The sequence below is a fragment of the Monodelphis domestica genome, chromosome 6 (genome assembly GCF_027887165.1).
Source record: "Monodelphis domestica isolate mMonDom1 chromosome 6, mMonDom1.pri, whole genome shotgun sequence".
Taxonomy (NCBI): domain Eukaryota; kingdom Metazoa; phylum Chordata; class Mammalia; order Didelphimorphia; family Didelphidae; genus Monodelphis; species Monodelphis domestica.
Genome location: NC_077232.1, coordinates 13,264,598 through 13,290,405, shown reverse-complemented (window position 1 = coordinate 13,290,405; position 25,808 = coordinate 13,264,598). Strand labels below are relative to the sequence as shown.

General features: G+C 40.8%; 1 protein-coding gene across 3 annotated transcripts in view; it reads right to left on the bottom strand.

Moving 5' to 3' along the window:
* Nucleotides 1–25,808, bottom strand: part of LOC103096989 (membrane-spanning 4-domains subfamily A member 6D-like) — a 122,854-nt gene that overhangs the window by 4,450 nt on the left and 92,596 nt on the right. The window contains exons 1-3 of one of the 3 annotated variants that reach the window (XM_056801677.1): nt 16,819–17,044; nt 3,222–3,387; nt 646–780 (exon numbers count right to left, since the gene is read on the bottom strand). In XM_056801677.1, the coding sequence (XP_056657655.1) occupies nt 646–780; nt 3,222–3,371 (285 nt within the window). In that variant the 5' untranslated portion in view covers nt 3,372–3,387; nt 16,819–17,044. Of the gene's footprint in view, nt 1–645; nt 781–3,221; nt 3,388–7,694; nt 7,935–16,818; nt 17,045–25,808 lie in introns of those variants that run through there. The other 2 variants (XM_056801675.1, XM_056801676.1) reach the window with 2 other exon arrangements.

The window sequence follows — 25,808 nt, the reverse complement described above, 5'->3', positions numbered from 1 at the left end:
CCCCTACTCAGTCTCAAGCCTCCCATCTTTGGTCTCGAGCCTCAGCAAAACTCCCTTCATACAAGAGCCAAAAATTCTACCTCAGGCACCAGACTATGTTTACTCTTTAGCCCTAACACTTTTAATGGCTCCCAATTACTCTTCCAACAGGCCTTCTTGGGTACAATTTGGGGGGACACAAGTCCCTTGGCCAGTGTTTGCTGAAATTGATAAAGTCTTGCTGAAAATCCTGGCTTTAAAAATACTTGAAAGGATTACAAAGGAACCTAAGGAACAAAATGCAGTTATCAAAAGAGCTAGAAAACGAGTTCCTAGACCCTCAGTTTAAGAATCCTCATACACTCCCCAGCCTGGCATTTAAGGGGCTCTGCAATCTGGTGCCATCTTACCTCTTCTGCCTCAGTTCTCCCTACTCTGGGACAATATGGCCAACAGAAAGAACATTGAATTTAGATTCAGAGGACTGATTCAAATACTGTTTATTTTGAGTAAACCTTAATCTCTTTGAAACTCAGTTTTCCCACCTGTAAAATGGGTGTGAGGGAGGTCAGCAGACCATGAATTGGGAAAGCAGCTGGAGGGATAGAAAGGTATCTTCACTCTGCACCCTCCCCCTGTGCCAGGCGCCCACATGGAACCACTTACCGACACCCCACCTACGAATGGGTAGCTGGACTTCACGATTTTGGAATAGGAAGATTCAAAGAAGGACGAGGAGGGTATGCTAGCCAAAATAATCCCTAAGCTCAAAATCATCACACCATTCAAGATTTGGATGGTCTGGGGAAAAAAATAAAGAAAAAGAAATGGGACGTTTTCAGGATAGATTCATTTCTCATTTCCAGAGACAAGGAGCCCCTCAGTCCCCCATGACACAGAACCATTTAGATCTGAGGTTCTTAACCCAGAGCCCACAAATTTTTTTAAATCACTTTTTGATATTATATTTCAATATATTTTACTTCCTTTGTAATTCTATGCATTTTATGTCCTGAATCCAAAAATATGATTCTGAGGAGTCCTTAGGCTTTACCAGATGACCCAAAGGGTTCAAGACCCCCCCAAAAAAAGGCCAAGAAACCCCATCCTAGGTAGAGTTAAGAGTAAAACATGAGATCCAAGATACGTCATGGTTTCTCAGTGACCCACTGGAAGCCACAATTCAATTCTGCCCCATTCTCATTCATCACAGACAACTATGTCTCTGCGAGGTCCCCACTGCATCTGCTGCCAAAAAAGCAGTTTCCTCCTGCAGTGAGGTGCTCCAGTTTGCCCCAATACCTCTCCTGAGTGAACGGGACAAAATAAGCAAGTCCCATGGACTCTCAAGGTAGGGAGGGACCTCAGGGACCATCTAGTTCAATCCATGCCTTAAGGAAAACATGAAATTCCTTCTGACACATAGCTGAAGAGTGATCATCCAGTCTGTATATACAGATCTCCTCTGGCAGGTCATTCTGCTTTGGAACATGTCTAATGGCCCCCAAACAAATGGCTACTCCCCATTGTTCCTATTATGCCCACAGAGGCCAAGCTGAACAAGTCCAGTCTCTTTTTCACATCTTTTCAGATACTTGAAGATAGCTATTACAGCTTCACTAGGTTTTCTATTCTCCAAGAATGCTGATGTTACCGTTTCCTTCAACTGTTTCCTATTCTCTAGCCTATCAAAGTTCTTCCACAAATGTACTGACCACTGAACTCTAGATTTGGTCTGGCCAAGGCAGAAGACAAGGCTAACATCCAAAGGTGTACTAATAAACGTTTAACAACCAACTCTCCAAGAAAAAAAAAAAAAGTATGGCCCAGACACTTTTAAGTTTCATCTATCTTATTAACATTTTCTATTGCCTTCCTAAATCTAGGTCCATCTCCATTTGTAGTTTGTCAATATCTCAGGTATAAGTGCTCACATCACATTGAAAATATAACAATCCATTCCCACGAGCCTTCAGAGCTGGTTCTAGCACACCCCGACAAGCAGTTCCTTATTTCTAAATGTGATGTGATGTGATGTGATGTGGTGTGGTGTGGTGTGGTGTGGTGTGGTGTGGTGTGGTGTGGTGTGGTGTGGTGTGGTGTGGTGTGGTGTGGTGTGGTGTGGTGTGGTGTGGTGTGGTGTGGTGTGGTGTGGTGTGATGTGATGTGATGTGATGTGATGTGATGTGATGTGATGTGATGTGATGTGATGTGATGTGGTGTTGTGTTACATTATGTTACGTTATGTTACGTTATGTTACGTTATGTTACGTTATGTTGTTATGCTATGTTATGTTACATTATATTATATTACATTATACTATATTATGTTACATTGTTATATTATATTATATTTATTATATTATATTACATTATGTTATGTTATATTATATTTATTATATTATATATTATGTTATGTTATGTTACGTTATGTTATATTATGTTGCATTATGTCATATTTTATTATGTTACATTGTTATATTTATTATATTATATTTATTTGTTGATATATTGATTATTAATATCAAAATTATTGTGTTATATTAACTATTAAAATTAAAATTACATTAGATTATATTTGTTAAGAAAGCCTTAGCTTTGGAGACTCCTCCACCCTGATTAGACCATGTGTGGGGTCTTGTGCCCAGCTCTAGAGGCCCCATGTATCCAAGGCCACAGCTCTTGGGGGCTAAGGAGGCTTGCCCTCTCCCTTGATCAGGTACTATCCCAGATGAAGGAGACACCCGATAGGGTAGGCAGAAAGCAATTGTGTATTCGTGTTCTTGGGGTGAGAAAAATCAAGTCTGATAGGTGCGGTGTACCCTTTTGTTGCTTTCTAGCCTGGGGTGGTCTCCAGGCCTGTTTCCTGATGATAGGAACAGGAAGGTGAAGAACAAGCACTCTTAACTAACCAGAGGGAGAAGGAAGGAAGGAAGGAAGGATGGATTGTGTAACTTTTCCTCAATCTGTTTCTCAGCAGAGGGCCTGGATGAGGAAGTTTGGGCCTTTCCCCGCAATCCCACCTTAACCCCTGTAAAGCTGTCCTACTTTTAAGTCCCCAAAAGCCAGAGAAGAGCAAGAGGCTTCCCAGGGAAGATGTCTCCTCCTCCTCCTCCTCCCACCCCCAATTCTCCCAGTTGTTATTGGCATCTAGCTAAAGGCTCCCCAAGCCCAGCTAGAGCTGAAGTCTTGAGATCTTCTTGGCTTCTCTCAATCTCCTCTTTAACAGAAGAAGGACTCACCCCCAGAGCTTTGGATTCTTCCTTGAGACCCTTCTTCAGGTTACTGTTTGACTCAGAGGAGGAAGGCCCAGGCTGTCCCGTCTGGGGGATACTGATTCCGTTGGGGGTTACAATCATGAACATGCCAGAGGGTACAGGTTGGGATGTCATAATGCTGTAGCTGGTGCTGGAAGAGAAAAGAAGGTGAGCAGAGGCTGCTGTGGGAGCCTCAGCATCGCTGATATCCAACCTGACATTCTCCCTGTGGAATCTGGGGAAGCTTGTATTTTGGAAAGTGGGAGAAGAGTGGAATTTCCTCCAGCCTGCTTTATGGAATTAGCCCAGTCCTGCCAAACATAGAGCTGGAAGCCAACAGCCATGAACTCCCATGGTCCAGGAGTCTAGAGGCAACTCATCCCAAATACCTCCAATATTTCGACGAAATGCCATGTTTATCCCTTCTAAATCAATTTGCTTACTGATCAATCCACACTGTTACTGAGTTCTATATGGTATAACCCTTTGCTAGGCAATGGAAGCATTCTTGGACTGTGACCATAGACAAGATGCTTAATTTCTCTTAGCCTCAGTTTCCCCATCTGTAAAATGGGGGAAATAATGCCTGCATGCCCTACATACAGGGCTGATGTAAGAAAATAAATTTTAGAAAACTTGAAGCAATGTAGAAATAGAAATGTTTTTGTCAAGTCCAAAGACAAGAGAAAAAGAGAAATAGGGACTGGGATCCATTATCAACAATGATAGCTAGCATTTATAGAAAGCTTTCAAGTTTACAAAGCATGTCTCTTTCGATTCCCTCAATGACACTAGGAGGAGGTGCCATTATTATCTGCATTTTACAAATGAAGAAACTGAGGTAGATAGAAGTGATTTGCCCAAGTTCACCCAGCTAGAAAGTGTCTGAGGTTACATTGGAACTCAGTTCTTCCTAACTCAGGGTCCACTGTGCCACCCCACTGCCTAATAATCATTTTTGAGAATGCAATAAATAACTCTAATGGATGAGAATAATATAGAAATATATAATAATTATAAATGTAATTAATAAATAGAATTATTCCATGAACAAAAAAAATACTGTATATTCTTGCATTTCTTTCATATCACAGACTTCTTGTAATTTTGTCAGTGGGAATAGCCTCTCTAATGCAAACCTCATATTGTCTCTCCTCCTCTGAGTCTTTGCTAGTCCTCAATAGTCTTACAATCACTTGATAAGATCACAGAATCAAAAGATTTTGACGGAGAAGGGACCATGGATGTGACTGAGTCCAACCATCTGATTTTACATAGGAGGAAAATAAAGCCCAGGGAAGAGAAGAGACTTTGATATAGTCACACAGAGAGTCAGTGGCAGAATTGGGATTTGAACCCAGGATCTCTGACTCCAGATGCAATGTTATTTGCACTGAACATACTTTGTACTCCTTTGTTGGATCCCCAAGACAGGATGAGAGCTCCTGGGTCATACCAGCTATTTGATTTTCATGTTGGTGCCCTCAGAGCCCCGCATAGTGCCTTACACTTGGTGACCACGTGATCGATCGCTCTTTATTGAATCGAATAGTCTTAAACCCCTTTGAAAACATTTATAGAAAGAATCCCGAAGCTGGAGGGGACTTCAGATTCCACATGGTCCAAGTCTTTCTCAAAGAGAACACCTCTACCTAACGGTCCTCACAACTAGCCATCTTTAGCCTTGTCTTGAAGACTCGGAGTCAGGAGGAAGTCCCCACCTCCCCAAAGAGCCCCTTCCACTTCGGTATCTCTCTACATGTGAGGAACATTTTTATTCTTCATGTCAAGTCAAAATCTAAACTTCAGAAATGGCCAATTACTCTTCCTGATGACATCCTCTGAAGGCTTCAGGAAGTCAAGCCAAACAGCTGAGGACCCGACCTCTGCTTCCCTGAGAAAATGGAAGCTTTCAAGGTAATCTCCCCATTGGGCCCCACTCTTCATCTCCTGGACATCATCTCACCATCTCTGGCAAAGACTGGCCCTTCTGCTTTTCAAGGACCTCCCCTCCTCATGTGTCCTTGGCCCCATTCCTTCCTTTCTTCTCTAGTAAATTGTATATTTAATCCTTCCCCTCTTCTCTCTCGAATCCCCAACATCTCCCTCTATACTAATGGTGGAAGTGTCTGAAGACTCACAAAGCACCTTAGATATATATCTATGTTATTTGCCACCCTGGAAGGTAGAGGCTCTTATTACTTCCATTTTACAAATGAGGAAAGTGAGGCAGATCACAGTAGTGACTTGGTTAGGCAGGATTCTAACTCATGTCTTCTTGTCTCCAAGTCCCCCAGGCTCTATCTCTATGCCACCTAGATGCCTCTACTCATTCATTTCCTACTGACTTCCAACAAAGCTACATCTCCACCATCTTAAAAAAAAAATAGACAGATCCTCTATTTCTCAGAGATATTCCTTGAAAACCTTCTCTTTACTCACTATCACTCTTAGTACTCCAGTACTTCAAAATATGGCTTCTGATGGCATCACTCAAAAGAAACTGCTCTCTCTGGTTACCTTCCCTTAGATAAGAAAATATTTATAAAGTATTCCCCATGCCTAGCACTTAGTGGAATAGATGAGGAGGAGGATGATAGTTCTCTCTGAAATTGCCAAAATATAAGAACCTTTTTCAATCCTCCTCCTTCTCAATCTCTCTGCTTCATTTTTATGAATTCTTCTCACTTTATAAAAGGGTAAACTGAGGCTTAGGGAACCTCCAAAGCCATCTAAATGAATATTCTAGTTTTCTAGATGGGTAAACTGAGGCCTGGAAAAGAAGTGAAGTCATTTGTTGAAGGCCAGTGAAAGAAGTGAACCTCCAAAGAAGGGAACCTCCAAAGTCATCTAACTGAATATTCTTGTTTTATAGACAGGTAAACTGAGGCCTGGGAAAGAAGTCAAGTCACTTGCTGAAGGCCACAAAGTGGTCAGCATCACAGATGGAATTCACACCTAAATCCCCCAGCCTTTCTATTTCATTGTGCAACAACTGGCTTGGAGATCTGTCAGGGAAAGCTTTGAGATCAAATAATAGATCATTGTACACTGGCCAAAGAGCTTGGCTATTCTCTAAGATCTAAGGATTATGTACCTGGAACTGGGAGTTCGGAGGATCCAGCCGAACTCTCTCCATTTTACAGATGAAGAAACTATGGCCCAGAGAAGCTAAGTGACTTGTCTGAATCACTGGGGAAGTAAATGACTGAGCTAGGATCTAAAATCATATCCTTTGATGCAGAGCTCAAAGCTCTTTCCATGGAACTACATGGTCTTCTCACTACATCCCTTCTGATTTTATGGTCCATTTTCCAAGTCCCCTCCGAGCTCTGACATTCTCTGTCCTAAGCACCCTCCTCGCTGGGACTCCTTGTGTTCAATGATCCCACATCCATGATCCACTGCGTCGTGGGCATTGTTCTCTGTGCTAAGAAGTCGAAGGAGGATTGATTGATTCTCAGGTGAGAAAGCCTACTAGACCCCGTGTTTTCCTACAGCACATTAACCCAACTTTATCTCAAGATGCATATGACAAGGACAAGGGGGCTCCCTAATTGTACCTCCTTATCTATTCCTCTTGGGGCTGGGTGGCTCAATACACACCACAACTCTGTGTAAGCACCCAGAGGTGGTATTTTGAGGCTTCAACAAATACATTATGAAGCTGTTGGATGCCTCATAGTGATATTCTGAAACATTTCGCTACATGCTGTCAAAAATCTCTTTCTGGACCTTTGTTTTCCTGATCTCATAAGCCTGTCATCAATGTTCTCCTGCCCTTAGAGATCACAAGTCTTCCTTTCTTCTCTCAGTCTTCTCTGTAAAAGGTGGGAGGTCTCATAAAGCCTCATTCATAGAGTTGCTGTGAGAATAGAATGTGATGTGTCTAAGGTGCTTTGAAAATCTGAGACACCTTGGGGCAGCTGGGTGGCTCAGTGGATTGAAAGCCAGACCTGGAGATGGAAAGTCCTGGGTTCAAATCCAGCCTCAGACACTTCCTAGCTGTGTGATGCAGGGCAAGTCCCTTAACCCCCATTGCCTAGCCCTTACTGCTCTTCTGCCTTGGAACCAAGACACAGTATTGATTCTAAGATGGAAGGTAAGGGTTTAAAAAAATCTGAGATATTCAATAAATGTCAGCCATTGCTATTATAGCATTATATGATCACCCGTACACAACCCAGATGCACTTCCATTTTCCCACACTACTAGGACCAAAGCTGGGATCAGACAGTGTGGTGCAGGGGGCAGAAGTCTGGATTCAGAGTCCAAGAACTTTAATTCCAGTCCCAAATCACACAAGATCCCTTGTGGAACTTTGGACAAGCTGGCTATAACCTCTCTGAACCTCAGTTTCCCCAAGAAGGCCGCTGAAGTCTAGTGTGGCTTGAAATCTTCAGCCAAGAATCCCTAGAAGAGATCCAAGTCAAGAAAAGCGGATCCACAAGTACCTACCTGGCCCTCTGATGATTCTTGTTGAGTTTCTGCTAAGGTGTCTGTCAGTATCGTAGGAGAGATTCCGTGCTCTGAGGAGCTCCGTGGTCCTGAGATGGGATCTCCTTCCTGGTGTTGAGTCCTTGTTTGTGAACCACCCTCTGAGGTTTCTCCCTTCCTCTATCTGGCAATTACGGTCACACAGGATGTGTGTTTGCAGCAGAAATAGCTGATTTATGGAAAGAGTCTATGCTTCCTTCTTCTGAAGAACTTAATTGGATGTGATAAACTCCTCCAAGGACAAGCAGTAACTTCCAGTTCTTGGAATGGATCATCATCAGGTCCCCCCTCCCTTTTCTTAAAGCCAAGGCCTTGGGCACATTGAAGGCAATTGGACCTCTTTGCTGAATGATCAAAAGCTCGTTCCCCTCTTGCGCCCCATTCCATGACTCAGATGTTTTACTTTTTGTGCTTGTATCCCCAGAAACTAGCATGCTTCCCAGCACATCAGAGGTGCTTAATAAATGCCTGATTCATTGCCTGACTGATTGAAGTGGGTACTTTTTCTCCTCCTTTTGGAAAGATGTGCAGAACATTCCAGAAAATGCTTTTTTTCAATGGGCCTTGTTGAGTGTATTCTGTCCCAGGTAAGGAGACCATCATTCCTCTTCTTTCTAGCCACGGTCCAGAAATCCGAATGTCATTTTCCAAAACCATCCTCTTCACTCCCAAATTTGTCATACTTTTGAGAGCCTTGTTTTCCGTAACCCCCAGACTGAGCAAGAAACCCTCTGACTGGCCCTGTGACCCAGACTGAGCAATAAACTCTAAAGCATCTTTGCAGTCACCCACACCAGAATTCAGCCAAAGATAATCAAACCACTGGCACCTTCCAATAAGTCAAGCCTAATGGCATTGCTAATTTCTTAACCCTTTGGCATGGGTTCACCCAAGCTGACAGGCTCAGGAGGATGAGTCTGTGTCCTTCCCCCTTTCCAAAAAACTAGATAAGCATCTTAGATGTTTCAGTTCGGTGGAAATTCCCAGTCGTCATATTACCGTGTGTTCTTCTCGAGTTAGTGGTGTTGGCAGTAATCATTGTCTCCTGGATCCATATTAATGATCTGTTTTCAATACTGTGCTGGTAGTCATGAGTTATTTTTCAGGTTGACTCTTTCCAAAAGCCATTGCCTTCCCCAGGATGCAATAATGAGAAATCTCTGTTGTCCTTAAAGTCTTCAGTTATTTCTGCCAATGTTTCTTAATCTTTAACACTGGGTATCTTCTGTCCCCATCTCAAATTACCAGAAGGTCAGTGTCCCCCAGTTTCGTGAATCTCAGAAGGTTCTCCACTGTGCCCTGGATATATGTTTTAGGAAGATAGCATCCCTCTAATTTAGCAGTAGCACATGTTACAATAGAATTTATGGCTAAATGGCTAGGTTGAAGCGGACTTCTCCAAGAAAAGTTACATTTTATTAATGGGCACACCAATAAAGCATCTCTTCTAGCCCCTCAAATAGTCACAGGACCCCAAATTGGGGATGAAATATATTTTTCTAAGTGCAAAGGAAAGAAGAGAACAAAAATCAGATCATTGATCAGGAGAACGGCAACATCACGAAGATAGACTTAAGCACAGAAGAGATGAGACTCACTGACCCTCTTGGTCTCTAAGGAATGATGTCTTTGTGAATTGATGGTGTCCAGCTGCACACTGAGGCCACAGTCACAGGACAGATTGGAGGCACCCTAGCATGAGATGAGACCACATTAAATTTACAAGGATGGGACCAAAGTCAATTTGGTCCAGTTGTCAAGATGGTGCACAGCTCTCCTTCAGCTTCTCAGAGGCTGAAAACTCCCTTGGCAAGCCTGATTTACGGGTGTTGTTTAGGTGACATCAGTCTCTCCTTAATTAGTAGTGTTCATGGGACAGCTATCGATTGCATGTTGAGCCCCAAAGAGGAAGACTTAATTTTTTAACTTATGAGAGGCTAGCTTAGAGACAAAGAGAAGAATCGGGCCTGTGGCTACAGAGTAAAATCATTTACAGAATGGAATAAAATATAAAACATAGACCAGAATAACCGAAGTCATTACATAATGCCAAATCAATATCTTCTTCTAGCAATACCATACAGGCCGGCTGAATTTCTGAGCCATATTCAGAGACAAAAGGGTCATATGGAGCTTAAGCAGTTACAAGAGAAAATCGATTACTTGTAAATAGGATTGGTAAGAAAATGATGCAATGCCAATTTTAATCTTCTCACAGATCAACAAATATCGGCCTTGGAGACAGCTCTACAGAGAACCAGTACTCACATTTGCTCATCTCCCATTCCTCTGGTCATCTCCTAATAGTACCTATGAATCTGTACCATTGCTTCTTGGGGACAAAGCTGCTCTAGCCATTTCTAGTCCAGTTCCTCATTTACAGAAATAAAAGCCTGGGAAGCATTTAACAACTAGCTCTCTAGCAGGATGTGGGAAGGATCATGCAGAAGATACATTTTTAAGTTTAATATGTATTATCAGCATTTTCTTCATCACTTTCTTAAGTTTAGACAATTGGCAAATCGATAAACAAATCAAATCGTAACTTGTAGTGTTTGCCAATGCTAAAACTATAAATGCTTACAGAAAATTTAGCTGACATATGCTGGCTCTAGCACAGCACAGCTTATTATATCTTTAGAGTACATACAGAAGAATGTGACCAGGATGTCAAGGGAACTGAATTCAGATAACAAAGACTATGGATGAGAAGTAACCAATGAAATCCTGGAGAAAAATAGATGTGATATCTGCAGGAGGGTCTTTCCTTTCCAGATACCCGGTGGCTGAGTTTGTGGTTTATAAGGATGCGTGATAAAATTCCTTTGAGACCCTGGCCATGTTTGTGTACCATAAGGGGTAAATTTAGGGGTTATTGACTGAATATATTATACTAGTGGTCGCCAGTGATTAATTCAATCCCAATAAAAATACTCAAGTCAATCTTGGAATTTTATGGTGCTTTAATTACAATAGAGGGAAGGAATTAAGAAGAGAGAGAGAAAAGGGTATAAGATTTCTCCAGCCTAGCCGAAGCCAAGGGAAGTCCAGAGAACTCAGCCACAAGGCCTCCTCAAAAGATTAAAACTAGCTTGGCTTCCAGCCATGAGATCTACTCCGAGATGAGGGGCCAACTAAGAGGACAGTGCTTTTAGGAGGTAAAGGAAAAAGGAATCAGCCTAAATCACTCACCCAAGTCTCTCAGGGAAGATGCCTCACCTAACCCAGGCTACCAAAGTTCTTCAGTCCCTTACCAGCAAGCTGCAAACACCAACCACCAAGAAGCCAAATGCTACCCAGCACTCCCCACGCTGCCAACAGAGACCAACATCTCTGCAAGTAAGAGTGAGAGCGAGAGCCACATCTCTGTCAGAGTGGCCAGAAAGATGAAGGGACGCAAAATATATAGACTTTTTTACTTCACTTCCTGTGTCTCACATGTACCAATGGTAGCTTAAGCTTGACTTAGGACAGCCCAGGGGGTCTGTCAGTTGTTTCTTATTTATCACTTGCTAGCACATGTCTTTCATAGGCCATCATCCTCAACATTTAATCCTTAAGTAGGGGTGTAGACATTCCTGGTTGCTAGACTAAGCAGGGTGGAGTAAATCTAAAATTCACAGTACCAAAATATCCAGAATGCAGAGGATCACTTGTACCCTAGATGTTCATTGTCTCAGGGGCAGCTGAAAGAAATGAGAATTTAAAAACAAGGGAAAGGATCCAGGCAGAGGAGAAAGGTTGGAACCTGAAGCCAGGATACTTATTCCTTAAGTGATACCAGTCTGAGAGCCAAGACTTGGACTGAAGAAGTTTCTTCTGGTCTTTGGGTAAGTTCTTGCTCTTCTTGAAAGGATATAGCTAAGGATTTCACCTGAACCCAAAGCCAAAGATGATAGAGTGTGGCTCAGCTTCTAAGACCCTTCCCAGCAGAGAAGGCCCAGTCAGCCCAAAAGTGGTCCAGTTGACTAAGTTTTCTTATCCAGTGAGGAACAACACAGACATTGCCCAAGAGAATATCAGCAGGCCTGGAGCCCTTGCCAACCCATACAAGCATGAAACTATCAAAGTAGTTATAATAACTGACTCTAATCGAGTTAGGAAGACTGATCTGGGAAGACCCTGAGAAGACCCTTAGCCCAGAGCCTTCCAATGAACTAAAGAATGCAATGGGCTTGGATTTGGGGAGAGGGAGAAGGGCATGAATCCTGCCACCATGTTTGGGAACGACGCCCTTACCAAAGTCCATCAGGCTGGGAGAGGCTAAGATACAGCAGCCTAGATACAAAAGGAGAAACTAAGGCAAAAAGGATACATTTTAACGGCTGATTATTACAACTGCTCATTCTATCTAAGATGATCAAGGGTGCTTGAGGATTTCTTGTTCAGTCACTGAGTGGATAGGGTTCTTGGAGATGGATTCTCAGGGAAAAGGGTCATTTGGGGGTTTCAGAAAGTCCCTTCAGCAGGCCTTTCCACTCATGATCTCCAAGAGTAGTCATTCTTCCTCTAGCTGTGTGTGTATTTTAGGGAAGAAGCTCATCCCAGTTGTGGAGGGGAGATGGTTTGACTTTGTTCCTTCTCACTCTTATCAGTTCAGTAAATTACTTTGCTTTCAGCCAATTAGTGATCCAGCTGATTCTAGGAAGTGGGAAGCAAATTTCAGTTTTGGGGGCTCTAACCACTCCACTCACTCTTACAACTCTGGAGAAAGAATAAAAATGTGTTTTACCACAAGTTACATGAGAGAAAAATTTGTCAGTGCAACTTTAAAAAGAAGTAAGTCAACTAGAAATGCTCTGCTTTGTCCAAGAATGAATAGCTTTCTCTGACACTGGGTTAGTAGTGAAGGTAAGATAAGCCTTCTAGAATAACCTGAGAGCATCCCATCGAGGTATCAAGAGAAATACAGAGAAGGAAGAGGTTAGAAAGTCTTGTGAAAGGGGGCGGGGGGGGCGGCACTATGGTGTAAATCTTTGGACTTGGGAAAGGCAGTCCTAGTGAGCTCTAAGGTGGGCTGGCCCAGTCAATTTTAGCCTCTTGATTTGGCTACCCTCTTTGAAAACCAGTTTCAAGAGTCTTCAGGCTAAGAAAGGCAAGACCAATTCAGAGGGAGATGAGACCTGTGGCAGAAAGGAAGAAATGGAAAAGGAAAGGAAAAAGAAGGAAAATGGGAGATCTCCACCCAGAGAGGGGAGTTTCAATGGAGAGCACACACATTAGGGAAGAAGTTAATGTCTGCTGGTGGGAATCTGATGATCATGATCAGTTCAATCTGGAAGGAGAATAGGGAGACCTTGTCCTCTGAGAGGATCAGATGGCAAATGAAGATAAGATGATTTAAGTTTGAAATTAAATATTAAATTTAAATTAAATATTAAATTTAAGTCAATATTTGAATTAAATTTAAATTAAATATTAAATTTAAGTTAATATTTAAATTATTAAATTAAATTTAAATATTAAATTATTTAATTTAATATTTAAAACATTAAATTTAATTTAATATTTAAATTATTAAATTTATTTTGATATTTAATTTATTAAATTTAATTTAAAATTTAAGTTATTTAATTTAAATTATTTAATTTAAATTTTTATTTAATTTAAATTATTTAATTTAAAATTTTAATTTAATTTAAAATTAAATGTAAATGTTTTAAGTTAATTTAAAATTTAAATTGTGAAATTTAAATTTTTAAGTTAATTTAAAATTTAAATTATAAAATTTAAATTTTTAAGTTAATTTAAAATTTAAATTATGAAATTTAAAATTTTAAGTTAATTTAAAATTTAAATTATGAAATTTAAATTTTTAAGTTAATTTAAAATTTAAATCATGAAATTTAAATTTTTAAGTTAATTTAAAATTTAAATTATAAAATTTAAGTTTTTAATTTAAAATTTAAATTATAAAATTAAAATTTTTAATTTAATTTAAAATTAAATGTGAATCATCTGATCTTCATTTGCCATCTGACCCTCTCAGAGGCTCCCTCAAGATTCAATTTGATTTCAATTTAATTTAAAATTTAAAATAAATTTAAAATTAAAATTAAATTTAAAAAGATTATTTTAAAAAGTGAGGCACCAGAGAGAGAGAGAGAGAGAGAGAGAGAGAGAGAGAGAGAGAGAGAGAGAGAGAGAGAGAGAGAGAGAGAGAGGAGAAAGGAGAAAGGGAGAGAGAGAGAGAGAGAGAGAGAGAGAAGTTCCCCATCACAATTATAAGGTTATATGACAAGGAGGAGGTAATGGCTGGCATCTATAGAGGGAGCTTCCTTATTCCAGAGTCCACTTAATAATGGAATCACTTTGGGAAAGCAGCATGGTGTAATGAAGAGAAGCTAGCTAGGAAGTGATGGAGAAGGCAACATGGCACAGTAAAGAGTTGGTCCGGGAGCCAAGAAGACACAGATTTGAATCCAACATTGCATCCCTTCTCAGTGCTCTGAGAACTAGATCAAACTACCAGGGAGGGAAGGCACTCGTGGAAGGAATCTCTTCTGCCAGATAAATCCCAGGTCTGCTCCCTGTGCCCAGCCCTAGGATATTTGCTTGCCAATGTCCAAAGAGCTGTCTAGTCTTCCTAAAAGGAGATCCAGCCTCTCATCTGCAGTTCCCAAGGATAGAACCAAGACCAATACATGAATTGGGCCAGGAAGGAAGCCTTTGCTTCTCTGCGAGGGGAAATTCCTAAAAATCAGAGCTTTCCAGGAAAGGAAATCAATAACAGCCTTGACAATGACAAGGAGGATTGAAATAGAGCTTGAAGGGTTGCCAAGGAGCCCCCCACCCAAGGAATATTCCATGGCAGCCTCATTGCCCAATTGCCTGAGACTTCTTCTCAGAGTGAGAATTGGGTGACTGCTCAAGCTTCTTCCTGATTGATATGAGAACATTCTTTGTAATCAGGAAAGAAAGATTTGAGGAAGGATGAGTGTGGTTTGTGAGTGAGCAAACCCTCATGAAGAAATCCCAGGACTCCTTTGCACATGCAAACACACACACACACACACAATGCAAGGAGAAAATCTGCCTAACGAGAGAGACTGACGAGCCTGGCTATCCTGGAAGCACAATTGTTATTATTCAGTCATTTCAGTCAAGTCTGACTCTTGGTGACACTTGGGGGATTTTCTTGGCAGACATACTAGAGTGGTTGGCTATTTCCTTCTCCAGCTCATTTGACAGATGAGAAACCTGAGGCCAACAAGATTAGGTGATTTGTCCAAATCCACTCAGCTAGGAAGTATCAGACGCTGGATTTGAACTCACAGGAAGATGTCCCCCTGATGCCAGGCCTTGCGCCCTATCCACCGCACCACCTACCTGGCCTACAAACATTGTTAGGAGAAAATTGGAAAGCCTGGAAAGGCTCCGGCTCCATGACCCTTGGTGAGGAGAGAGGGGAGCTCTTTTCCCAGGAAATGTCTCCAATGTGCCTTTGGGGAAAGGGAGGAACTTGGGAGGGTTCGTTTTTCTTGCTACCTGGATCAGTACATCCTAAGGTATGCTGGAGCCAGATCGCAGGGGCTCACCAAAGGCCGTGGTTAAATTTTCAATGTAATCACTTCAGATATCAGCAAATGTTACAAATCCAGACATGATTCATTAATTCATTGATTGTAGAGAAGTATGAAAGGGATGAGCTAAATGGTAATCATGTGAATTCAATTAAAAAGGGTATCCTGCTTCTCCTCACACCGCCCCTGAGAGCCTGTTGTTAAACATTATTCATTACAGCCCCAGGTACATTCTTTCTGGGTCCTGTGTAGCCACGGAAGCAGAGAATTGGGAAGAATTAACTCCTGAAACCTAGAAATGATCTCTCAGTTTCTCATTGCAACTACACTGCCGATATCCCTCTCTCATACCCTCCTCCCTTCTGAAAAGCAGAGTAGCCCTGCCTCTGCCTGGTCTCGGAAGACAGAGGTCCCTCCCTGCCTTTAACTGGAGCTAACTAGATTCCACGCTTTCATTTCATTTTCTCCACCTCAGACAGGATCTTTCTATGTTCATCCCCATCCCCAATTCTCTGCAACATCGTCTTCTCTCAAGGCCCTTCCTGAATGCCTTCACATGAGCTTAGTTCAGCCCATTTCAATTTCCTTCACCTTCCAGCCTCCTTAGGATCTCATCCCTTTTCTTCCCCCTCCTTCCCAGATAAACTTCAAAGATTTCTGCTTCGTCTCCTCTTCCTTACCGCTCACTCCACAGTTCAGCTCAGAGCATCACCTTCTTTGCCTGTCCCCCTCGTTTCCAATGTACCTTCTTTGACCCTCAAAAAGTACTCTTGAATGTCTGTATTAAGTGTGAGTATTCTTATTTTTATAGATACTATCTTCTCAAATAGTTTCTCTCCCTCTCCTTTCCTCCATCTCCTCTCTTTCTCTCTTCCTCCTCTCTCTCTCCCTCCCTCTTCTTCTCCCCACCTCTCTGTCTCTGTCTCTCCCTGTTTCTGTCTCTCTCTTTCCCTGTCTGTCTCCATCCCCATCTCCCTCTCGCTCTCTGACTCTCTGTGTCTCTCTGTCTTTCTCCCTTTCTCGCGCTCTCTTTTTCTCTCTCCCTCTCCCTCTGTCTCTCTCTCCTTGTCTCTGCCTCTCTCTCTGTCTCCATTCCTATCTGTCTCCATCTCACTCTCACTCCCTTTCCTCTCTCTCTCTCTCTCTCTCTCTCTCTCTCTCTCTCTCTCTCTCTCTCTCTCTCTCTCTCTCTCTGTGTGTGTGTGTGTGTGTGTGTCTGTCTGTCTGTCTCTGTCTCTCTATCTCTCTGTCTCTCTCTGTCTCCCCCACTCCCTTTCTTTCTTTTTCACTCTCTGTGTATATGTGTCTCCCCCCCTCTCACCCTCTCTCTCTACCTCCCTCTCCTTTTCCCCCTCACTCTCTGTCTCTCTCTCTCTGTCTCTCTGTCTCTGACTCTGTCTCTCTCTGTCTCTCTGTCTCCCCCCCTCACCCTCCCTACCTCCATGGGCTGGGTTATCCCCCTCTTAGCTGTAGCTTTTTATTTTCCTTTACTTCAAGTTATTATTAATAAATCTTATTAAATATAATAATTGGAGTTGTTGGATATTGATGTTTAAGCTTACATAATGGAAGGTAGAAAAGGTAAACCTCCAAAAGGCGAGGGAGCAGCAGTAGCTTCCTGATATGATCTGATGATGGCTTCAGCTTGTAATGAATGACGGAACTCCAATAGGGAATTGCTTGGGCTAAGCAGCCTTAAAGGCCACAGAAACAGAGATGCTAAAGAGCAGATGGTCCTTTTCCTTCTGAAGTTTGGGTCAAGCAGATAAGCTTTACAGTTCTTAATAGATAAACTCTGGACCCATGTTGACAAACCTACCTACCCCTATTTATTCTCAATATTATATATATATATATATATATATATATCTTTCCTCTGTCTGCTTCTAAGGGTAGATTTCTGAGAAGTTTTATTTCTAAGTTATCAGAGGGACAGTCTCTGCCTTGACTTCAGTCCTTAGCAGACCAGAGATGTAGGAATCTGAATCTGCAGGAAATTTGTAGCATCATGAACTGCTCAGGGCTTAAAAATGTGGTTTCTGGGGGCAGCTGGGTAGCTCAGTGGATTGAGAGCCAGGCCTAGAGATGGGCGGTCCTAGGTTCAAATTTGGCCTCAGACACTTCCCAGCTGTGTAACCCTGGGCAAGTCACTTGACCCCCATTGCCTAGCCCTTATCACTCTTCTGCCTTGGAGCCAATACACAGTATTGACTTCAAGACAGAAGGTCAGGGTTTAAAAGAAAAAAAATGTGGTTTCTTCACACTGATTTTCCAAATTGTGGTTTGAATGCTTTTTTAACTGCTAAAATAGCTAAGTGAGTTTCAAGAGAAGATACTGTAGAAATCTGTGACATGGAAGAGGAGGGGACAATGGGCTTTGAGAACAACCTCCAGGAGCCTTTTTTCCAGGTGTTTCCCTTCCCTCCTCCCTCCCCAACTAATTGAAGAAGACTAAGGGCAACTCCTGGGTCTTAGGAGATTAACATATCCTAATTACCAACTGAAGTCTAGTGGAAAGAACTTTAACTCAGAGAAGCAGCTGGGAGGTAAGTGAAGCTTAATTCTGGGAGATTCTCCCCCCCACCCCAGCTTTTAAGTAACTGCATTTTCCCCCTAAGAAATTGAATTAAGAATGGATTATGAATATTAGAAATTATAAATCTAGGTTTAATCAGGTCCCCAAATGAAAGTTTGTCGATTTCACTCTTCACTTGTTCCATCCAATCCCAAATCAGGGGCATTTGTCTATTTCCAGAAAGACCTCCTGATCTCTTTGGTAATGGGTTGCAGATGATGGGCTAAAAGACAAGCCATTCTGTCTGAAGGAAAAGACAAGGAAAAAGAAAAACCTAAGCCTAGGCTCCAGGCTCCATGTTTCTAACTGTTGAAAAGGTCAGACAATCAAAAAAAGGAGAGAGGTGGGTAATAAAGGTAGCCCACAAGATGAAATGCATCAAAAATATTTTTTAAAAGATGAAATGCATTATGGGAAATTTTCGGCATAGATTATTGCTATTGAGATGAATTTTTACGTTGCCACTCAGTGCTTGACTCTGGGACTGTTGGTTTGGAAACCTGCAGTGGGCTTTTGTCCTTGCAGGGAGCTTTGACCAAGATTTCTCAGCGTTGTGCAATCCATTTGAATAGCCGTGGTTAGTGTTTGGAAATGGGTACACTGCTCTTTGTGGAACCCTGAAGGGGGAAATGTTGAGGCTTGGAGAGCCTTTGACTTGGAGGTGGCAGGTGTTAGCTGGGGGTTTTGGAGAAGGGAGAGGAATGCTAAATCTGAAGGGAGAAAGCTCTTGTTTAGATGGATTCTCTAGGGCCATAGGTGGTGCCAGTGGGATTCCCCGGTGAAGAATAAATAGGGAAGACTCCAAGTGAAATCGAATTTGGAAAATACTTTCTGTTTCCTCTGTGACTGATACAGTAATAGAACTTAACTGCTATTTGGAAAGAACAGGCTTTTGTAACCTCTTATCCACCTGCAAGAAGAAACCACTGCAAGCTTCCTGCCTTGGTTAAGAACTGGGCTTTGTAACCAAAATGTAGTCTTTCTCCTGTGAATTTTGTGTTCTGTGTTCGAAGTTTCTAGAACTAAAAATATCTGAATGGATTTTTGGAAATTTGCTGCTAGAATTAACTTGAGAATCTTCCATGCCCTGTTGAATAACGGAATATAACCAATAAGCCACAATTCAATAGCTTAATGACAAAGGCATCTGAGATTTGGGTGTCAAGTTTTCCATTCCATTCCAGAAAACATCAGGAATGTTTTAGAGCCTTCTACTTCATTGAATATTCATCCCCCCCCCTTTTAAGTGGTAAGCAATTCTTGCTTTACCTCTTTTGCCCTCTGGAATATCATATTCCAGTTCCTCAGATCCTTTAATGTAGAAACTGCTATATCTTGTCTTATCCTGTCAGTGGCTCTGCAAGTTTTGGATTGTTTCCTTTTGGCTGCTTGCAATATTTTCTCCTTGATCTGAGAATTTGGAATTTGGCTATAATATTCCTAGGAGTTAAACTTTTGGGATCTCTTTCAGGAGATGATCAATGGATTCTTTCTATTTCTATTTTGCCCTCTAGCTCTAGAGCTCTAGGGCAGTTTTCCTTGATAATTTCTTGAATGATAATTTCTAAGATCTTTTTGCTTATCATGGCTTTCAAGGTAGTCTAATAATTCTTAGATTATCTTTCTGGATTTATTTTTTAGGTCCATTATTTATTCAATGAGTAATTTCACATTTTCTTCTATTTTTTTTAATTCTTTTGACATTGTTTCTTGATGTCTCTTTGAGTCATTAGCTTCACTTGCCCAATTCTAATTTTTATGGCATAGTTTTCTTAGGTGACCTTTTATACCTTCTTTTCCATTTGACCAATTCTACTTTGTAAAGATCTCTTTCCTTCAGTGAATTGTGTACCTCTTTTTCCATATGGGAAATTTTGCCTTTTAAAAAGTTCTTTTTGATGCCTTTTTAAATATCTTTTTCTGTTTGGCCAATTCTGCTTTTTAAGAATTTTTCTCTTTATTGGATTTTTTTACCTCTTTTACCAAGCTGTTGATTTTTTAAAAATGATTTTCCTGTATCACTCTCATTTCTTTTCCCAATTTTTCTCCTACTTCTCTTATTTGCTTTTTAAAATCTTTTTCAAGCTCTCCCACTAATTTTGGGGGGGGCTTTAGAGTAGTTCCTATTTCTCTTGGTGGTTTTGGATAGCTTCTTTTTTGTCTTCTCCTGAGTATGTGTTTTGGTCTTCTCTATCACAAAACAATTTTCTATGTTGTTTCTTTTTTGATATTTGCTCATTTTCCGGCCTTGTTTAATAATTTGAAAAATTATTAAAATTGGGGTCTTTAATTTTTGTGAAGGGAGCACTGTTCCAAATTAAGCTGCCTTCAGAGCTGGCTCTGAGGATCTGCTTTCAGTTCTTCTAAGGTAATATGATGTAAGGAGAGCCTGTGTACTTCCAGCCAGTAGTCTGGTCTGTGGATAACTCCAAGTACTCTTTTTTCCCCTTGGAACTATGACCAAGGTCCCCTATTCCCCTGTGGATGCAAGCACTGGTATATGCTAGGGCTCCTCATCACCCTGAAATCTCACTCCAGGACTGCTGCCTGGATTTGCTTGTGAAGGATCCAGGAATCTTACACCCAGAACCAGCAAAGGAACCCTGGAAATCTCCTTCTGAGGAGTCATCTGACCCTCCTCCCTTCACTCTCCGTGACTAAGATCTCTGAAAGCTTTAGGTACTGCATCAGCTTTGCCCAAGGCCTGTTTTCCATGATGGGCTAATTCTGATGCACTTCTTTAAGCTCTACCTCTATCCTCATGCACTAGATATTTTGTGCCAGCCTTTTAAGTTATTGTGGGTTGAAAAATTACTTCCCTGTCTTTTTGTGGGTTATGCTGCTTCAGAATTCATGAATTACCAAATGTTATATCCATTTTCTGTAGAGTAATTTAGTAGAGATCAGATAGGTCCATGTACATTCTTCACCATCTTGGCTCCTCCCTCTTACTGATTTCTTTTTATTTTAAACTCTTGCCTTCTGTCTTGGAATCAATAACTAACAGTTCAAAGGCAGAAGAGCAGTAAGGGCTAGAAAGTTGGGGTTAAGTGACTTGCCCAGGGTCACACAGCCATGAAGTAGGTTAAGCCAAATTTGAAACCAGGATCTTCTTTCTCCAGTCTTGGCTCTCTACCTACTGACCACCTAACTACCCTACTACCTAGTCCCTTCTGTTTATTATTGATTTTGATTAAATTTCTAGGTTTACAGCTGCAATAGATCAGGCTGGGCTTGGGTCAAAAAGGCAAAGGTATTTGGGAGTGACAACAGTCCCTAAGACCTACTCATTCCCAAGTCTCATAGAAGGGTAGGGGGGTCTGAAAAGGTCAGGATATAGCAATTTTCTACAGTCCTGAAACTAAGTCATAATGCTAAGGGTGATCCCCTCTTTGGGGTAATCATGGTAGGTAAGAAATTAATTACAAATTGCAATAGCTATTTGGCATCAAGAAACTGATTGAGTGACCTCTTCTTATTGGTTTAATTATCTGTAAAATAGATATAGTGCCTAGCACTGAAGGGAAGGGGGGTTGCACTATGTCCAAATGAACAAGGTCCAAGAAACTGCAAGGCCATAGTGGATAGACATCCTGGAAGAACTGCAAGGCCACATTTGAGACAGATATCCCAGGAAAACTGTAAGACTCTCTACCCAAGGCCACAGCTGTTGAATCCTCCTTTTAAGCTACTCTCTATAAATATTTTTGTTTGTTTGTTTGTCTGTTTGCAGTGGTTAATCTGTGCAGGGGGATTAATAATGTAAGTGTTAAGAATTTTGGTACTTTGCAAAAGAGAATTTCTAAAATGGTGCTGTCTTTGACTAAGGTTATGTGTATTGTTTTTTTGGAGGGGAAAAAGAAGGAAATTTGCACAATGTATAGAAAGGAATTTGTGATCCAGAAGTGGACATGTATTCAGATACAAATTCCTGGAAAGTAATGAAGTAAATACAAATTATGTGTGCATTCATACTATAGAGAGAATTAAGTTTATGAGGCAACCTTGACAAGCCCTTCTTGATTTTAGGGCTTGTCGTGGGGATTACATGCAATTCAGTACAGTACCTTTCCTCTACTTACAGTAACAGCAAAGAGGAGGAGCCAGAAGTAATAAGAACACTGAATAGAGTTACTAGTTGATACTATGAATTCTAGTGTGGAAGAGATGCAACAAAGTATAAATTGGAATAATGTTGATGGACTTTAATTAGGAATGTAGCAATGTTTTGAGCTTTAGACAGGTTTGAGAGAAGTGCAGGTAAATGCTTTGCACCTCAGTTTGGTTGCACTGAAACATTTCTAAAGGACTTGATCGGAGTTATTGGAAATGTAGAGTTCAAGCTGAAATCTACTGAGAGTAAATTATTTTGAAGGGAGTAGCCTTGGGATACATTGCTTGGCAGGAGTGCTTGTAATTATTTCACACTGATACTTAGGGACTGAATTAGGGATCTAAAAAGGTAAAATGGGCTTTAGCAGTATAGCCTAAAGAGGGGGTTTTCCATCCTTATCTATCTTTCTGTCATAAGAGGTTTCAAGGGAAAATGAAAATGGGTTTAAGTGTTTAAACTTACCTAAAATGGGTTTTTGTTTAAAATTATCAAATGGATTTCATCTCAATGGTTTTCCTCCCAGTGTATTAATGCTGGACTAAATTTATTATTACCTTTAACTTCTTGGTCTCAACAATAGATTCCTAGAGAATCAACCAAAAAGTTACTCGAAATAATCAACAATTTTAGCAAAGTTGCAGGATACAAAATAAACCCGCATAAGTCATCAGCATTTCTATATATCTCTAACCCATTTCAGCAGCAAGAATTAGAAAGAGAAATGCCATTTAGAATCATCCTAGACAATATAAAATACTTAGGAATCTATCTGCCAAGACAAACACAGGAACTATATGAACACACCTACAAAACACTTTCCACACAGTTAAAACTATATCTAAACAATTGGAAAAACATTGATTGCTCATGCGTGGGACGAGCTAACATAATAAAAATGACCATCCTACCCAAATTAATTTACTTATTTAGTGCCATATCCATTGAACTACCAAAAAACTTCTTTACTGAATTAGAAAAAAACATAACTAAGTTCATTTGGAAGAACAAAGGATCAAGGATATCCAGGGAAATAATGAAAAAAAAATGCAAATGAAGGAGGACTTGCAGTCCCAGACCTCAAACTATACTCTAAAGCAGTGGTTATCAAAACAATTTGGTACTGGCTAAGAGACAGAAAGGAGGATCAGTGGAATAGATTTGACATAAATGATCTCAGCAAGACATGACAAACCCAAAGATCCCAGCTTTTGGGACAAAAATCCATTATTTGATAAAAACTGCTGGGAAAATTGGAAGACAGTGTGGGAGAGATTAGGTTTGGATCAACATCTCACACCCTACACCAAGATAAATTCAGAATGGGTGAATGACTTGAACATAAAGAAGGAAACTATAAGAAAATTAGGCAAACTCAGAATAGTATACATGTCAGACCTTTGGGAAGGGAAAGATTTTAAAACCAAGCAAGACTTAGAATGAGTCATAAAATGTAAAATCAATAATTGATTACATCAAATTTAAAAGTTTTTGTACAAACAAAACCAATGTAACTAAAATCAGAAGGGAAGCAACAAATTGGGAAAAAATCTTCATAAAAACCTCTGACAAAGGTTTAATTACTCAAATTTACAAAGAGCTAAATCAATTGTACAAAAAATCAAGCCATTCTCCAATTGATCAATGGGCAAGGGACATGAACAGGCAGTTCTCAGCCAAAGAAATCAAAACTATTAATAAGCACATGAAAAAGTGCTCTACATCTCTTATAATCAGAGAGATGCAAATCAAAACAGCTCTGAGGACTAATTCATTGCTGGTGGAGTTGGGAATTGATCCAACCATTCTGGAGGGCAATTTGAAACTATGCCCAAAGGGTGCTAAAAGACTGTCTCCCCTTTGATACAGCCATAGCACTGCTGGGTTTGTACCCCAAAGAGATAATAAGGAAAAAGACTTGTACAAGAATATTCATAGCTGCGCTCTTTGTGGTGGCTAAAAATTGGAAAATGAGGGGATGCCGTTCAATTGGGGAATGGCTGAGCAAATTGTGGTATATGTTGGTGATGGAATACTATTGAGCTAAAAGGAATAATAAAGTGGAGGAATTCCATGGAGACTGGAATGACCTCCAGGAACTGATGCAGAGTGAAAGGAGCAGAACCAGGAAAACATTGTTCACAGAGACTGATACACTGTGGTACAATCGAAGGTAATGGACTCCTCCACTATTGACAATGCAATGTCCCTGAACAATCTGCAGGGATCTAAAAAACACAATTCACAAGCAGAGGATAAACTGTGGGAGTAAAAACACGGATGAAAAGCAAGTGCTTGACTACAGGGGTGGAGGGGGTATGACTGAGGAGAGACTCTAAATGAACACTCTAATGCAAATACCAACAACACGGAAATGGGTTCGAATCAAGAACACATGTGATACCCAGTGGAATCGCGCGTCGGCTATGGGAGAGGTGGTGGGAGGGTGGGGAGGGAAGAAAAGAAAATGACCTTTGTTTCCAATGAGTAATGTTTAGAAATGACCAAATAAAATAATGTTAAAAAAAATTTTTTTTAATCTGATTGGAGGTGATAAGTTTCACCAAAAAAAAAATGGCAAAGGGACTCATGATGGAAAAAATGGTTAATAACTCATGATCCAGTGCAAGTAACTTTGTATAATGGAAGCAATCACCAAGAAAGCTAGATTCTAATCTTGGCCATGCCCTAACAGGAAGGGTATAAATAGTCAGGTTCCTTCATTTGACTAATTTATCAAGTGAAGAGGCTGGAGATGATTCATATAGTCTCTTAATTGGACAATGATTTTGCTGGTATAGGAGTTCCCAATGAGGAAATTCCTTCTACCCCCTTCTTTGTGATACTTAGCACAGTGGCTGGCACATAGTAGAAGTTTCTTAATGTTCACTGATTATCACTTAATATTGATTGTGTCTGAAGATTGAGGGTGGCCTGGGGCACATTCCCCAAGAATCACACTGCCAGAGTGGGTGGTAGAGAGGATTGAGCAGTTTCTCCTGACACCAAGACAAAAACTATATCCACTGTGCCAACTGGTTGCCACGTGTGCGTATGTATCTTTATCTTTCTTACCTATCCATAATCTCCAAATCATTTAGATAATGACCCTCTTTAATGGAATATAAACAACTAGTCCAAATTGCACATTCTTTGGGATTCTTCTGCATGTCCTTCTCATACATCTTCTTGAAGGGCAAGGATGAGGGAGAATCGACTTAATCTACCAGAGACTTTTTCAAACTAATTTTCTTTGGAAATGCAAGTATAACATTTGTTCTGCTCTGGTCAAGGGTGACATGATTCTCTCCCCATTCCTTTTTCAATCATCCTCTCTCCTAAGTGACATCTTTTGCCCTTTGAAATGTCTACACATCCTCTTGCAAGGTACAAGTCATTGTTGACAATAAGACTACTTATACTATATGCCCTAATGACCCTTCTCCCTTACACACACCTCAAGATAGCTCTCCCCTGTCCTCTGTATCAATGGAAGCTTTCATACATCAAAGACTGGAGTTCCATATATGTATGTATAAAATCCAGCCTCAAAAGAACCTGGATTTTAAACCACAATGTCTTTATGCAGGCTAGACATAGAGGGAAATCACAGCCAAACACTGAATTACTAGGACTTCTGGAACTCACTGGCGATAACTGGGATGGTAGGGAAGAAGGTATAATGCACTTATTCCTTAGCAGTAGAGAGGCTTTGGCAGAGATATTGCCCAGGAAGCTGGAAAGGGGCCTGTCCAAGAGTTGAGTCAAGGAAGTACAATCTGAACCCCAAACCCCTCCTGTGAAACTAAAAGAGAAAAGTCAAAACAGAAAGAGCAACTGTGGACAGAGAAACCAAGGTTTCCAAA